The following is an 18,121-nucleotide window of genomic DNA, read 5'->3' on the forward strand; positions in this document are numbered from 1 at the left end:
AGATCCCATGAATAAATGCTAAATTTGATTTTGAATTATTGTCAAAATCTGAGCAGCTTTTCAACATTTCTTTGTTTAAGACTGCATCTGTCAAAATCTATTATGCTGCATTTACAGGTATCAAGATGGTGCTGACACACATAAGAGTGACTAGCAGATCCTGGTGATGGTAAAGAGTGAAACTCTGAAGGTAAATGTCCACTTACTGCTCATACATACATTAACATCAACAGAAATTAATGACACACAATAATAAACAGACATCCAATAACATACAAACATCAGATGAAATATACAGACACAGAGACCCCCCCCCACACACACAGAGACACACACAGAGACACACACAGACACAGACACAGACACACAGACACACACATACACAGAGTTATTCAGCCACCTTAATGATGTTGAATAAGTCTGACGTCCAATTAGACTTCTTGCGCCATAGTTCAATTAAGAATCAAAGAAACAAATATACCAGTTAAATTCCATAAAGCCATGATAGGAGATATTCCTATTCATTGTTCCCTTCAGAAGATTTGCAGTTCATCCCGCTCTTCACCAACGCCTGTCACGCTGTCAATGCCTCCGCCAGATACACCCGAGAGGGATCAGGATGGCAGCTATGTAATCACCCTGCACAGGTCCTATGGGGACACACATTACAGAATAACGTACTCTCATTGTGCTCCTGTAATTAGCTTTTTTACTCGTGCTGGACCTTGACATCCCATAACAGAAATCCCTGATGGACATGTTATTAACGAGATGGGTAGTTAATTGTACCATGTGGTCAGTTTCATTCTGAGCTCTGTCAGAACTAAGCTCGATGATATGACAAGCTCAGTGCTTCTGTCGCAGATGAAAGGGATATTCTCAAAAGGGTCTTGGACAGTTTTAATGAGAACATAAAAAAAAATGAATTGTGGGACTTAGAAGTTGATTCACAAGGTAACAGTGGAATGTGAAAAATGTGGTGGTGGTGGTGGGGTGGTATTGCATGCTTCAGACACAGAAATATTGCAAATACTGCTAGAACTGAGGTATGACCGATGTTGATGCTTGGAAGCAATGAAGTGAATTAATACTGTAGAATACGGAGGATATCAGTTACTTTGCTACTGCACCTAACCTCAACACGTGAACATACAATGGTTGATGTCACATGCTTCTGTGATAACTTAACTCTCCTGTATAGATGAAAGAGGGAAAAGTCAAAGTCACTTTCTAAACAGAGGCAAGAGTTTGAAGATCGCTCATCATCCTTCCAGGGAATAAGGAGCAGGAATTAAATCATGGAAGACAACTGCTTTATTGTGAGGGTCACGATGAAGTACCGGTAAGTTCTACCTCCTGACACTTCAAAACGTCATGACCCTTCACAATAAACAATCATCTATAAAACTCTCGCCTTTATGTGTATCACTTCTAAATGCCCATCAAAGACCCTACTTTCTTTATAAAAAAAATAAATCACTTCAACAGCATGGGTTCCATTTTGATCAGCCACATTTTCAAACATATGAGATTGCCAGAAAAAACTTTGCTTATTAAGAAAATTATATGGTTAAAAATTTGGGGTGTCTCAAATCACAGTTAAGCAAATCTTCCTCCAATCATATTGGATCACACTCATTTCGCCTTGTATTACTTTTAACAACATTAGAATAATGTTACAGCACTCAGAAACTTCCAAAGACAAGGCAGTAGTTATGTCAAGCTGACATTCTACCAGCCACGTGACATTTCCACTAGACACCCATTACACTCTGTGATGAGTATGAGCTACAGGGGACCAATTCTTTCCCTGATGCACCACTGGAAGGATCAACTTGTCACCCAACTTCATAGCTCATTTTGATCAATCATTTCAGGCCTGTAAAAATGTCATTTCAAAATGGTGGCTTGAAATGTCTCTGCTATGACTGCACAGATGGCGCTTCCGGAAATATGACTCTTCATCAGAAAGCCATAGCATTTGATTGTATGATCTCCTGGACGTATCACATGACACAGGGGAGGATAAATAATCCAGTGATTCGATTATCCTCTGGCAGTAGGTTGTGTCGGCATGCCCTACACAGTTCGTTATCAACATGTGACATCCCGGGCAACCACACGGTAGGGTTTCCATATCACATGGTATTAAACTTCTCTAAAGCAAATCATTATAATTTATTACATGTTGATAACAAATAATCTTAATTTTACAGAACTATTACAGCACATAAACTTGCTATTTAGTCTCTTAATGCTCACAGAAGAGATCATAAAAGTTCAAAGCATTAATAATGACTGATAGGAATATAATTTATAAATAATGGCACATCTTGACAGCTGAGTCTGTTTTTAAGGACTTTTTCTTGGATAGGTAATTCTAAAATCTTCATAGGTTATTCCAAGTGTCAACAGAAAATGAAGTGGTTGATAGACAAGTTTTTGTGATGGGTGCACCTGTTACATACAACGCTAGACATTTGACCTTCAGAAACTCATTCTTAATGTTTGAAGCCACTATTGAAGGACTGAATGGTTAGGTACAGCTACTGAGTGTGTCATGCCATTCAGGTTGTGTTTAGATCAACACTTACGATGTTGATCACAGGATTATCAGGTCCACGCCCAATCAAGTACGGACCTTCATCACACTGTTGCAATATGGCTGATTACAATGCCTGAATCAAGGGACATCATTAAGATGGTAACATGATTCCATATAAGAATAACTAATAACATTCCATATTTCAATAATTAACCACATATGATTAAAAATCACAAAATCAACATGATAGTTTCGTATCGGTTCAGTAAAAAATTATTTGAAATGCAGTGACATTTCACTGATGGCTATTCATAGTTGAGTGTGTTAAATATTAATGAATGAATATAAATGACCTTAGTACAAGTGTACCAGCATGGTTTGTGTGGGCATGTAAGGCATTCTTTGGTGGGTGGATGAGTGAATGATGAGTTGAGGCGAGGTGAATTGGGGTTTAACTTTGCACTTAAGAATATTTCAGACACATTATGCTGACTGCAAACCGACCAGTCCTTGTTATACGCATCAGTGCTGAGTGCCAGACAGGCACCAACAAGTAGGATATTTTAATGCCTTTTGGTATGACGTGGCTGGAGATCAAACTCACAACCTTCCTCTCTGATCACCACATCACATAGGCTATCTGGTGAATGATGTGAATTAATGAGTCTATAGCTGTACTGGTAAATGACATAAATAGATTGTTGGCGTGAAACATTAATTGCTCCAGATCAGCCCCGCTTTAAGGAGTCAAAGATATGCAGGTGTCCTAGACAGTTGTAGGAACAGATCTCAATGACATGTTGGACATTAACACTCAAAATAAGGTTTGAAGGCATGATCACAAGGAGGTCTCTAAGTGTATCTGGATAGTGTACCGTGTGTAGAAATGTACATACTGACATGATCCTGACACTACTGAAAATGAAAAACGACAGAAAGGACAATCACATGGCTGCACCTTGACTTGGTTTGTAGAAACCTTATCCTGAATCTTGAGGACAGTAGCTGATGTCATGGAATCAATGGTTTTCAGAGATAAGTCTCACAGAAGAAGGCCAAGGAAAATACTACAAAAGACAAACTATCAAAGAGATGGACTGACTTACTGTAGTCTTCATCTGACATGAAGTTGACATCGTTGTAGGCCACCTGGGAGTTGGGCGTTGTGATGTCGTATGTGGGGTTGGATGCTGCAAGACTCTCATGGTTCTGTGAAATGAGGCCAGGTTGACCCATCAGTGTTGCATTCGCCTGGGCTGAAGACAGAAAGTCTCATGTCACCATTTGGAGAACTTCAAATTGCAAACCGTATACCAGAGAGTAACATCATTGCTATAATCAGATTCTGAATGAGAAAAACAATTGACAGAAAGGCATTCAGTGAAATTATTCTGCCCTGAAATCGCAACTGAAAATCTAACACCATAATCTGACAACCTCATGCACATGCACTGAGTGCCATGTGAATTCAATGGGACAAATCCTCCAGAGAAAACAGGACAAAGAGATGTCACTCTGGTAACTTCCTTAGAAATATACACATTGGAAGACAATTTGTGCACTTCTTATGTGAGAGAACCAATTGAAAGACAAGCACTAATTGTCATGGGCAGGCAGACACTGAGAACTATGGGAGGACAACACTGAGAAGCACTGACAGACCAGAAAGCTGGTTACAAAATGTACATTTGTAGTGTGACTATTAACATGAAATAAAAATCGGACAATCACCACAAAGACATTTTGAATGATTACTGATAGTTTTCATAAATAGGTATATCAAAACTGAATAGAATCAAGGAAACTTGCTCTCTGAATAATATTTGTAATTTTAACTCCACACCTTTTATTTCAATAATTACATTAAAAAGTAAACAGCAAATCTTTGACAGTTCAATGCTAACAATCACCCTGAATACTGGTGTACTTTGCCAAGGTAGTCAGTGTCAGTCAAAGGGAGACTACTCTGTATGGGTTACAGTTTTCCTGAAGTGTCACATGGGAAGGCACATAGATCTACACACATTTCAGTATAAGTTCTATATTAGCAATCAAAGGTATGTTGCTTAGATAATTAAATATATGGTCAGCAGAGCTTACTGATACTAATCAATCCCATATCTTTCACCAGGTTGATTGATATGACCATCAGGTCAATAAATAAGACATATTTCATACAGCCTTCACAATTTTAGAATGAATTCATCTCAAGAAACGCCACACAGTGAACTGGATAAGAAATGAGGCCCAAGAGATAAGAAACTTCAAAGGTGTCCTAAATTGCCTATCACCCCCTGGGTGTTGTAAATCTCGTTAAAATCAATGATCATCTTTGGTGTAAAAGATAATTTAGGAGAAATGTCTCATTTCTTCTCACATTTACAAGAAATTTACTTCACATCAGAATCTAGAAAATTAAAATGATATAGGTCACATCACCCAAGTTGCTGGAGAAAATTTTGGAAAAACAAAACTGTCAGCATTAAAGATTGGTCATTTGTTATGGACTGAGTTCAGAAAGGAACAGGGTAGGGTCACACAGTACCGAGCGAGTGAGTTTAGTTCTGTGCCACTTTAAGCATTAATCCAGTACTATGGTGGAGGACATCAGAAATGGGAATCACACATTGTGCCCTCACGGAGAATTAAACCCGGGTCTCTGGCATGAAAAGCAAACACGTTAACCACAAAGCATCACCCCCCTTAGATAGTCCCTGAGTAGGCTTAAACAACACTATTCATGTAGGATCGTGTTAACAATGCCAGAAAAATGAGTAGGATTAGGTCGTTAAACTTGCAATTACTTATGCATGTGGACTGCTTCGATGTTGTCAGGGCAAGAATAAGTCCCATTTGAAAAAGTAATTGCAGCTTGTAGGCCATATCCAGTTAATTACAATTCAATTCAAAATATTCTAAATATGTTCTAAATTACGGTCCATATGTCATACAAGTACACAGATAATGAACAATCATGAGCACGTGTGACCAGTCGTCAACTAACATGACCTTGTTCTAAAATAAATATGAAATTCTTACGCATATTTTGCTCAAGGTCATGGAGTGGTCATCTAAAATATGACATTAGTAAAAAATAATTCTTTTCTGTGCAGTAGTCTATCAAAAACCTTTCACTACCCTATACACCCTTAGCATATCCTTAATCAGTAATTTTCACACAAAACAAACCAACAAAATCACAGACAAAATGTATCAAATGGGTCTTCCAAAGTAATTCTGAGCCACAAACTGTCAGCAAACACATCTACATGTACTTTTTAAGCATTTTCTGAATTCTACAAGGGGAATCTATTCATTGATCTCAAGAGTTTGGACTATACCATCGAGTGATTGAAATCACAAGGTCCCACGTTCACAAATGCATACAGTATACGTCTACTAAGTCAGCGCTTCTGACCAGTGATTGAAATAAATTTTCAACTCAACCTGACAGCCGGGCTGGTGGCCCATAACTGTTACCTGCCCGTGCCTGCCCACCTTTAAGTAACCCTCTCTTTGATTGGTTCTTATTGAACCATATGACTACAGATATGCAATCATAGCGTAGCTTACTAAGCCAGCCAGTTTTACTTATCTACTACAGAGAGAATTTCCAAGCAGCCCTACTCAAAATTTACCAGCCACGGGCAGTCAGGCTGGCCGTTATTTCGATCACTGCTTCTGACACTCAGTCGCGTCAGTTGTTTCTTGCAAGAAGCATGGGCGGAAGACCAATTCTAGCCAAGATCTTCACACATTCAAGGGGGGTGGTGGGGGTGGTGGGGGTGGGGGGTGGTGAGGGAGTATTAACATCCATGAACAACTGCTGACTTCTCTAACTTCCTTTGCAGTCCCTATCCTTGTGACATACATTCAAGGAACTACCAAGTATGATTGGCAGTTGACACAGTATCCGTAATCTGAAGAATCAATTCTAACCTACATTCTGTTATAACCTTCATCTTAGGATAGATTACTGCTTACACTCGCAGCTCCTCACACTGTCCTGACCTAATTCTTACTAAATCTCTCGGCTGTCAATTAATGTCTGTTTAAAATGAACTAAGTGAATTTGATATGGTTCCATGGGCAAAACTGGTTTGTCAAATTATATGAAGTTAGCTGCGAACCCTCCAGGTCGAGTTACACAGTCCATGGAATAACTGTGCTGATTAACTGTGCGGTGAAAGGGTATGGCTCTAATGGCCATTAGTGAGAGCAAGGTATATGAAATTTGTGAGCCCCAGAAATTGGTATCAGATCACAAACCAATCTATCTGATAAAGGAGAATCTTGGAAATCAATCCCTAATCTCAGCACTGACCCCCAAGAAAAGTGTAAGGCTGTGAGGTACGAGTTCAGGTTGAGTTAGTGAGTGAGTTTACTTTTACACTGCTTTTAGCAATATTCTAGCAATATCACAGCTGGGGACACCAGAAATGGCCTTCACATACTGTACAAGTTTAGCCGATGTATCTCTCCAAAACATGTGGGGACAATAACCTAACATACACTTTAAACATACAGAGAAGCCTGCAGTGATTACATCAGTGAAATCAGGACAGTGAACAGTCTGCAAACAATAAAATTCAACATGTCTGAGATGTTTATCCTTTATGGTGAAGCATGGGTGAATCTGAGCAGAGAAGCCTTCAAACTGGCATCTAACTGGGCACCACTCTGTTGTGGAATGTCCAACTGGGCAGACCTCTAACCACACAATCCTAAGTGATTCTGGATCATTATACTGATTCAACAAGACATGGTGCAGACTACCAAAACATATGTCTGGAAAGACAACTTATCAGCAAGTAGCTTTCTATCCCCAATCACATCTTTGTGTGTTATTTCTCCAAAGAGCATGGAAATGCATTAGATGCAATATAAAACCTGCCAAACAGGTAATGATTATGGAATCAATATAGCCCCGAAGCTACAAATTGTACCCATCCTTCCCAGTCGATGTAGTTTACCCTGGCCAATGGTCTACTTCCCTGTCTCCTAGCCATGTAGCGAAACAATACCAGACATTACCAGTCAAGAAAAAATTAGTCCTCACCGTTCCTATTGATTTTGCTACATCCGCCAAATGAACGAATGCAACTGATGTCTTATCTAGACAGGGTGTGAGTGATCGACCTGGTTCACCACCTTGACTGAAATCAGGACTGGGCATCAGCTACCAGGCCATCACACTGGCCCACTAGACCACAAATGTGCCCCAGTTTGCTCTCTCATTAACAAACCCTGTCAAACTCTTTGCTCAAAGGATCAAAAGGCCAAAACAAACTTCTTACTTTCAAAGTTATTTTTTCACTCATCTAGTCCATGTTGATCTTGCCCAAAAACTTTTTACAGTCCTACGATTCTTTGGTAAATTAGAAATTACAGAAGGCATGGGTTGGGAGTTCCTTCTTTGATATTTCTGACATGATCAGAAATTGTGATTGATGCCAAGGTCAAGGCCTTGGTTGAGATTATTGGTAGTGGGTGGATTGATGATTGATGCTTGGTTTAGGGATGTGGTAGATAAGGTGTGTGATGTGGCTGACTTGCCCTGCCCCAAGTGAGGTGTAGATGCTCCCAGAGTGTGTAATTAAAGTGAGGGGGTCGTATCACTGCCTTGCTATCTAAGATTGAAGCTACAAATTGTTTTCGCCAAGTGGAAGAATGATGTGAGTTCCAATATAGACTGAACTCAAGTAACCCAACTCAGCTTTCAAAAAATCAGACATTGCATTAGTAATATTAAATTTCAGCCTCCTGTCTGCTGAAATGATCATGAAAATTATCTCTTGCATCTTGTTCTGCACTTTAAGCATTTTTCTCAAAATCACAATCAAATGAGCAAAGAATTTGCTTCAACAGAATGCATGAATTAGAAGACAGTACTTTTAACAGTATGCACTAAAGTTTAGAACATTTCTTTGTTTGGTGTCCAGTTTCTATTTAAGTTAGATGACAGCAGTCTGTAAACAGTCAAGCCTGGATAAACCAGTGGTTGATGTTATGAACATCACTGACAAAATAGCCAAACCCATATATACTTGGCTGATACTGGCACTAGACAAGTGATGATTTGGGTTCAACACTGCTCTGAACAAATCTTAGTTATATTGCTGTGTGTCAGATTCACTTAGATGATGCCAATATCTACAACCTTGAAGAACACATGGTTTGTACTTAGAAAGCTATAAATAACATCATGAGAATCAGCTATTTGCATCCACAATCATAGGTTCCGGGTACACCCAAGGGATGTAACTCCTCGCTGCAGAAACAGGAGCTGGGAGCTGTATACCCACAGATGACTGTATTTATACTCACCCAGGTACTGCTGTAGTTTCTCATACTTGGGTCCATGTCGGTACCGGACAAGCTTCAAGTGGACCAGCTGCCCTGTTTTACGTAGCACCTCCACTGCTTGGTGGTTGGAATAGCCTTGGAGAGAGAGGCCATCCACCTGGGGTGAAACACAAGGATATGAGTGAGTGAGTGAGTGAGTTTAGTTTTACCTTGCACTAAGCAATATTCCAGCTATATGGTGGCTGTGACCAACAACATGAGCATTGATCTGCGCAACTGGGAACCAGTGACGTGTGTCAACCAAGTCAGCGAGTCTGACCACTCGATCCCGTTAGTCGCTTCTTACGACTAGCAGAGTCACCTTTTATTGCAAACATGGAGGCTGAAGGCCTATTCTACCCCAGGACCTTCATGGGTCCACAAGAATCTGACTCACACTGTACTTACAGTATACTGTACTTCTAGGACTACTACTGACTCCATTCACAGAGCTCACAGCAGTTTGTGACATCAAACATATTAATGTCAGTATATGGCAAGTCACAGAGTTACGTAATCATATCAACAGTTGGTATATTTGATATAAAAAAATGAAACAGTGAAATTCCATTTCTCATCCAATGAGATGAGCAACCCAGTGGAGCTAACCAGTATCTGTTCTAAGACATAACTGACACATTTTGATTGTTACATCATGGTAACCAATGATATTGCACGTGCGACTATGGTTTTACGCCACTTTTAGCAATATTCCAGCAATATCACGGCTGGATACACTTGACATGGGCTTCACACATTGTACCCATGTGGGGAATCAAACTTGGGCCTTCAACCACAAGACTACCCAGGTTCACACACCCAACATTAACACGGCTTCCTCTGATTCAAAAGAAATAGTGAGTGGTGTTTGGTCAACTGATGGAATTACACTTCTAGATTCATGAAATGCTGACTAGCATAAACCCCCTTCCCTTGTGACTGCCTGACACCCTGTCTCACCTCTATGATCTGATCATTGACCTGTACTCGACCGTCCACTGCTGCAGCGCTGCCATCAGCAATGCCCTTCACAAAGATGCCAGACACCTCATCTGAACACACAAACATTACTGGAGTGAGTTATTGACGGTAAACAGCTGTACAACTTTGATGAAAGCAAACCAATTCAAATAACTTTAAAGGAGCTCCAGTGAAATTGGAGGAACCAGTGGAAGACTTGCACTTCATCTAGGCTTAAACAGTTCAGGGCCTTCATTTCTTAAGCTCTCATAGCACTAAGATAGTCAAAAGTGCCATACTTTAATATTAAACTACCTTAACACTAAGAGAGCTCTGAAAAGATACAGATATTCAGTCAACGTAAACTTAGTCTCAGTATGATTTGCTTCATTTCTCTACTGAGTCTAACAAACCCTGGTAGGAGGTCGCCTCAGATAAAAACTGAGAGACCTATGGCCATCCAATCAAGCATGAGATGGCCGAACGGATATAACCAATCAGACAACAGCTACTCTTTAAGGTTTGGAGATATTATGGTTCAGGGACTGTCAGAAATTGTGTATACTACGGAAAAACCAAAAACCACAAACAGGATTAATCTGATCTTCAAAGCTACATGAAAAAGGAGTGGCCATCAGAACAGGAATGTAATGACAGGCAACAATGGCTTCACATACTGCAGTCTATAATAATCAAGTCTGAACCAATCCAGTGATCAAAATGATATAGATCAATATACACACTGGGATAGGATTACGTGTCAACCAAGTCAAGTCCAATCATTTGATCTTATCTCTTCTTACGACAAGCTCGAGTTGCTGATTCGAGCCTGGACCATGACGGGTATGTCTGACAACAGTATAATATATGATGCTAGAAGAGAGGACTCACCCGGGGTGTTGTCGCCTCCAACGTAGCCTGCTATGGTGATGCCCAGCCCATGATTGTCCTTGGTCAGATCCACATCAAAGATTTCTACCTCTGGTACTTCATTCATATCAAATGGTTGCTGAAAGATAAGAATGTGCTGCTGATTATCAAACATCCTGATACTTCTATGAAATATAATATACTAGAATTCTGTCATACTGGAAACAACTGCAACAACTTTTATTTCATTTTCATATTGCATGTGTCAAACACATACTCAACAGCCAAAAAAATACAACGCTGTTTTGTTTGGTATTTTTTGTATTTTTTGGGGGTCAAGTTTCTAAATAGAAGACATGAGAGTTCACTTTTATAACATGTCATTTTTTCAAAACTTAACTTCTTCAACTGTTAGTATATATTATTGCCACTACTGAAACCTCCCAAGACACATCAATTCATCCATGTCATATCGTATTTTTTTCATGTTGAATGCCAGGAGTTGAGCTTAATGGAAGCACCACCCATGATGTTGCTGATGTTATCTGTGTCAATGTACACTTACTGAGTGGTCCTGAGCCTGCCCAGCCATGATGTTGCTGATGTTACTTGTGTCAACGTAAGCTTACTGAGTGGACCTGAGCCTGCCCAGCCATGATGTGGTGATGTTACTTGTGTCAATGTAAGCTTACTGAGTGGACCTTTTAGCCTGCCCAGCCATGATGTTGGTGATGTTATCTGTGTCAATGTACACTTACTGAGTGGTCCTGAGCCTGCCCACCCATGATGTTGCTGTCAGTTTGTGTATATTATTTGTGTCAGTTTAAGCAGAGACCATATATGGTCTCTGGTTTAAGCTTACCGGGTGGACCTGCACCTGCCCAGCCATGATGTTGCTGATGGACTGTTCCTCCTGCATCCTCATGTCCAAGTTCTCCTGGGAGTCCATGGCCATGATAGCGTTGATCTGATCTAGGTGATCGTCAAGGAGATGGGTGGGGACGACTGGGGCATGGGGGATCTGGAAGGGTGGGGGCTCCATCACTGACCGGGCAACAATGAGGCGGACATGACTCCCAGACTGCCGGAGAACCAGGGCCACCTGTTCCGACCCCATGCCCCGAACATTTACCTCTCCAATCTGAAGGATGTGATCTCCACTCCGCAGTCGTGTGTCCTGAAATGAAACAGAAAACTTCATGCTGAACTCAGTATACATCACATAATTTACCAAAACAAACAAAAATTATATTAATTGTGCGTTAGCAAAACACAAAAACTGACAATAATTCCCCTCATGGAAAGACAGTTTCTATTCATCCTTGCTCCAAATGCTACAGGATCTACAGTATCTCTTCAGCACCCCCTAAAGCTGATCTCTATCTGATACTCTTTTGAGCTCACAAACGGCTGTGAGATTGAAGGACACATATTTCAGTAACAATCACAACATTAGTGTCACCCCAGGCAGACAGTGTGCATTATGGAATAAGGTGAGTTTGTCCAATACTAGTGAGTGGAAGCTGTAACCTTTAGGCTACCCCACTGCCCTTGACGATGATGATGATGATGATCATCATCATCATCATTGTCATCGTTGTCGTCATCATCATGATGTGCACATAGATTATGCACCAAACTTACTCCCTTCAACAAGCTCAAATGCCTACATTACTATCCAGTTCAAATTTCCTTATCTTCACCTCGAGTTCTATTTATCACACGCCACATGTAAGTGGCTGGAATGTTGATACCATCTCATCCTATCCATACCAAAGGTAAACTGCCCTGGTATTCCATATCGGACTAATGTAAAACAGTCAGATAAAACACAGAGTTACTCAAGTAATAAAAACACAAGCCAATTAATATGAAATAAAACCGTCAAGGATGCAATTTTCTTCTTGTCTCTGAAAGTTCAGTACCTCTGTTATAGTAAAGAAAAATCCTACAGGTAATTACTTTATGGAACCGCCAATGTAAAAACTTTTAAACAATTAGATTTCTTTCAAGACTTTAATTTACTTCAACCGTTTTTTCAACTTTAATTTCAAGATGTCTGGTTCTGCTTGGCATGAACGAGCTTGGCATTTCCAAGTCCACATCATTCTTTTTTCAATCTTCAATCTTGCTCTCAGTGCAAAACTGCATGCTGACAATTTTCACAAAGGACAAAAGCAGCTCACTGAGGAATCTGTAGACACCAGTGGTTTGAAAATGGCAATGGCGTTAATATCAATCTCATTTATACCAAAGTTAGAACCAAATACTGAAAGTTGTACCAGGCAAAGATACATAAATTATTATATTTTCAGCCGTTCCTAAACCATGCCCCAAATCCTGAATCACGACATGTTACTGTTCCAATCACCTGTCAAATGAAGACATCACTGGTGCCTTGTGTCTTTAAGTGGAAAAAAACACAAGCCAGTCAAGACAATGATGGTTCAAACACATACAACTGGTTCATAGGAATCACATCAGCTGAGTGTTAATGTACACAGATATTTTTAACAGATCATTTAGGAACAAGATATACACTAACTAAAATTCTATGCATCCACTTTAACCATATTAAAATAACTAAATTACCAAGTCTTCAGATGTATGCAACTACAGTCAGTGAGTTGGATTCAATGCAGCTTTGAACAGCTACTATAAAACATCAATCAATAATCCAATGGTTGACAGCATGAGCCTTTTTTCTTACAGTTCACAAAGCTGAATAACAATAGCAATTCAGAAATGGGACAAAAGCATTACAGTTAAACAAAGGTCACTACAACAGAGACAGCATTCTGAGGACCTATCAAGTCACGGACTCATTTCAAAACAGCTGTCAGTCTCATGAATTACATATCATTGTAACATATTGGCTGCCATAACATAAACTAATTTGTATGGGTGCGTGGATTTGAGTTACGCAGCTTCTAGCAATATTCCATTGATATAAAAGTGGGTAACATTAAACATGGAATCTGATCATTTTACTCATGTTGGAAGAAATCAAAGCTAAGTCTTTAGTGAGGCAAGAAAACACTTCAACCACTAGACTATCACATGACAGATGCAAAAACCAGAAGATCTGAAACCCACAAGGACAGTACTGGATATTCTGGAGGGGTTCTTCAGAGGATGACTCCATTGCTGAGCTCTCTTGCATCAATCTCGGGGCAACACCTGATTCCTAACTTAGATAAATACCCAAGCTTCAGAAAACAGCAGACAAATATTTAGCTAAGAAACAGCTTTGATCTTTTGATGATATTCCAAATCACTCTCTGATGGCAGTGTTTTCAGTCATAATCACATGGCACACACCGCAGTTTTAGTACAGAGGTTTGTGTCAACACTCCAATAACAAGGCAGTTAATTGGTCCGCTATAGTGGGTCATGTGACCCACAATCAAGCTTCATCTCAACATCTAATCATTGAGGCCTTTACCATTTCTCCAGAGCTTTTTTGGAAATAGTGGTGATTATTTGTGATTAACTTGTATATGTCATTTATTGGCTGTGGACCTATAAGAAGTGCAATTTCAGTTAACTATACATAAACATTATCATGTACTTATATTTCTCTTAAGACCCAGGACTTGATTATGTTTGTTGTCCTGTAATGATACATTTTTATCATGAGAATGCAAGGCAGCTGTCACCAGTATTCCCATAATGTCAAACCAAAGAACTGCCAAAATGAGAATTTTGTCAAGATGAAAGCAGATTACTAACTACCAGTGGCCACCAAACAACCTGTTTAAAAAGAGAGAACAAGATTGAAAGTGATGGCAATGTTTGCAGTCTGTTGTAAATGGCAGTTATGTATCTAAAAATATCATATCCTTAGGCACAAAATGATCAACAATCAATGTCCACTTGGGTCAGAAAACCATCATACGTTCAGATGATTGATTTTCATATTTATATTTCTTTGTACAAGACCGTGAACGTGTAATAACTCAGGACAGTCAGACAATCCACAGATCAATCATGTTGGCAACACATGTTGTCATGTATGATTACACATAATCAACCAAGTCAATCCTGAACACTCCATCCAAAGTTTTTAAAACAGTGCTGCTTCTAAAACCATCAGAGGCAATGCTGGGGACATACTCTGATCTAGAATCCCAAAGGAGGTACAATTACTAAAACAGTGACCACAGTGATCTAGGATATTATGAGTTGTTCATTGGTCATGAGTGGAGCATGGTTTGATGTGCCCTTGATGTTTGGGCTCAAAGAACAAAAATAAATATCCAGGGTACATCAACCCATAAGCCTTGAGGGACCAGTGAACAACATATTAATCTTACAGAACACCACCTGTTATTTTTGAACTGTTTGAGGCATGAGTATTGGATGATACACTTCAGCCAACCCGTGTGAAATAAATGACCTGAATCTTGCAGCTGGCTATTTTTTTCCCTGTAGGTGTTGTCTTAGTAAAGTCTCCACAATGTAATTCCCCTTCTTAAAATTCTCGGGGACTATATTTGAATGTTTTGACAAACATTATTTGTTAAAATGCGATGCAAATCTTCTTGTAGCCATCACTAGATGCTATTCACGACAAGGGAAAGAGAGACAGAGAGGGAGCAAGAGAGAGGTTAGATTTATGCCACATACATTAAGGCCAAGTTCAACAATATTCTAGCTCTATGGCAGCAGTCTGTAAATATTTGGGTCTGGACCAGGCAATCAAATGATGAACAGCATGAACATCAATCTATACAATTGGGATGCAATGATATGTATCAACCAAGATGGTTAGCCTGACCACCCGATCCCAATGATTGCTTATGACAAGCATGTATTACTGAAGATCGGTTCTAACCAGGATCTTCGCAGATGATCTTGAGCAGGATGACCCGCATCATAGAGGACAGTTCATTTTAATGTTTCAAAAAAAAAAAAAAAAAAAAAAAAATGCAGTTTTAATGCAGAGCATTCACTGAAACATGAAACACTGCTGATATACTGTATGTTGTGATGACAAATCTGCCTTCAAAGAAGACAGAATATTCAAAATTCAACCAAAACATTAGATACTGTAACAATCTGTGCCTATTGTCAGACATGCCACAGAACAAACACGTTGAAGCTGACGTCCTGACAACTACTGATCAATGCTGGTAACTTGGAACTGATCATGTTTGCCAGCTCACACTAAGTTTCTTTATCCCTGCCATTCACAACCAATATTCACTACTCACAATTCCTCACTTTGTGTACTCGGCTTGAAAGCCCAGAAAACATTCACTGCAATCCCGAAGTAATTGAAGCCTGCATGCATGTGAGCCTCAACATTGCCTATTTGTCAGGAAAGTACTCTAAATGACACGTATTAGAAAACCGAACAAATCCAAAAAACACTTGAGGGTCTTTGACCTGGAAGACTCATCTTAGATATGTTATTCTGGAGCCTGTGGAGGGAACAGGTCTTTTCCATTTTTGTATTACGCATCTTAATATCTCAACACTGGCCAGTCACTAGGATGACCTAGTGCCTACAGATTAGAAATACAACTCCTTCAAAAGTTTCAATGAAATCAGGCTGGACAAATATGTTCAACAAATAGAAATTTTAAAATTAATAAGGGCATCAAATGATTCCAACATAAGTCCAACGTAATCTCCATACAAGAGGATTGTTGTACAAAGACTGTAGTCTATTTCTGATTAAGACCCAAAGTAACTCGGTTTATGGATCACAACTCAAAATCTTCTTATGGACTCAGATATTTCAAGCTACTTGTTCTGACTGACAAACATCTATAAATATGTGAAAGAATACATGAAGTCAATTGTATCATTAAAAATGATATGAAATATCTAAAATATGTGTCCCACTATTACTGTAAAACTGTAGAAAACACTGTCAAAGGGTATGTTAAATATTATATGATTTTTTCAGTGCTTCTAACTGCATTCAATTTTTTCAAAGGCCTGTTATATTTACTTTTGGAGCCATGCTGCTGTTCCCCAAAATGATATTCTATCAACATTTCACAGCTACAGATGATGATTATTGTCTGCAGAAATGAAAACAAGATAGTTGGATCAAAATCTTTTGTCTTTTAAGAAAGTTCATTTTTGTTGGTACTTGATCTTGATAGAGAAAATAGTCCCGGATGTAATACAAATACCAGTACTTCAGTCTTAAATCAAGGAACTACAATCAAAGCCAAAAAGAAATTAATTTCTCAGCTCCCTGCTTTGAGTTTTGTTTTGACTCTTAATCAAGGTCCTCTCTTGCAAGAAACTGACACATTGTGGCAATCCCTTCCTTGTCATGCCGGACTTCGCTTTGTAGAAAAAACATGATAGGTCAGAAGTCTGTCATCTGCTTTTTGTCTTTCGTAGGACATCACATAATGGACATCTAGCAGTTCAGCCTCCAGTTTCACATCCTTATAAGGACTATGATTAATCTTCCAACAAGAAGGTAAGTGGACACAAGGAAAGGATTTGTCATGTATTCCATATCATGATGGCCACCTTGTGGTTAATTACATACCGTAACCCAAATTGGTGACAGACCCCCTGCATTGGACTTTGGTGGTGGTCGAGTGGTCAAAACATGCTAAAAGCTTAAGGCACCAAGTTTGAATCCTAGATTCACCCAGATTATATTTCTAGGTTTGTAACCCTGCTCATGTGTTTAACCAGACAAAACAGCGAATATCTTGCATTACTTCAGTATCCTCCAAAAACAAGATGTGGTAGGGTAGCCTACAGGTTAAAGTGTTCACTAATCTCACCGAAGACCCAGGTTGATCACCTACATGGGTACAATGTAAGAAGCCCATTTCAGGTGTTTCCTATTGTGTTTTTGCTGGAATATTGCTAAAAGCAGCATAAAATTAAACTCACTCACTCATTCCAAAATCAAACTGACACCACACCTGACGAAAAAGGTGACGTACAACTGACATCATTAATATTTTTTTGTGTGGTTAAACAAAACTTGCACACCATTTCATTTACGTCAAAATGAATCAAGATCAATTGCAATAATTCTTCACATTACACTGGCACATACCCGACTCATCTTTCAGCAGTTGGTACATTTTTACTTTCCCTTCTATCACTGCCAGATGTTAACATCATAAGGAAATTTTCCATTTGTCTTAAAGAGAAGATTTCTTTTTGCATGACATCCAAGTATGCACACATACTTGGGTCATGAGAAAGATTAATTAACGAAACTATAAAGCCATAAATGTCTTTTCAAGCCAATACTATACATTTGTCTCAAGCACAGTTTCAATAGACAGTGACCTCTGACCGAGGACACAATACAAGATGAGTTTCACTCTTTAGACACTGATGCTGTGCTGAGAAATAAATGTGGCTTGACATCTGGTGGCGGAGGAGGCAGCCAGATCTAAACGCCAT

General features: G+C 39.3%; 1 protein-coding gene across 1 annotated transcript in view; it reads right to left on the reverse strand.

Moving 5' to 3' along the window:
• The window catches only part of LOC137291809 (multiple PDZ domain protein-like), a 256,863-nt gene that overhangs the window by 119,939 nt on the left and 118,803 nt on the right, over window positions 1-18,121 (reverse strand). The window contains exons 8-12 of the mRNA XM_067823344.1: window positions 11,583-11,897; window positions 10,742-10,859; window positions 9,851-9,942; window positions 8,873-9,008; window positions 3,652-3,801 (exon numbers count right to left, since the gene is read on the reverse strand). Coding sequence (XP_067679445.1) covers window positions 3,652-3,801; window positions 8,873-9,008; window positions 9,851-9,942; window positions 10,742-10,859; window positions 11,583-11,897 — 811 coding nt within the window. The remainder of the gene's footprint in view (window positions 1-3,651; window positions 3,802-8,872; window positions 9,009-9,850; window positions 9,943-10,741; window positions 10,860-11,582; window positions 11,898-18,121) is intronic.

This window comes from Haliotis asinina, chromosome 7 (assembly GCF_037392515.1).
Source record: "Haliotis asinina isolate JCU_RB_2024 chromosome 7, JCU_Hal_asi_v2, whole genome shotgun sequence".
NCBI classification, from domain to species: Eukaryota; Metazoa; Mollusca; class Gastropoda; order Lepetellida; family Haliotidae; genus Haliotis; species Haliotis asinina.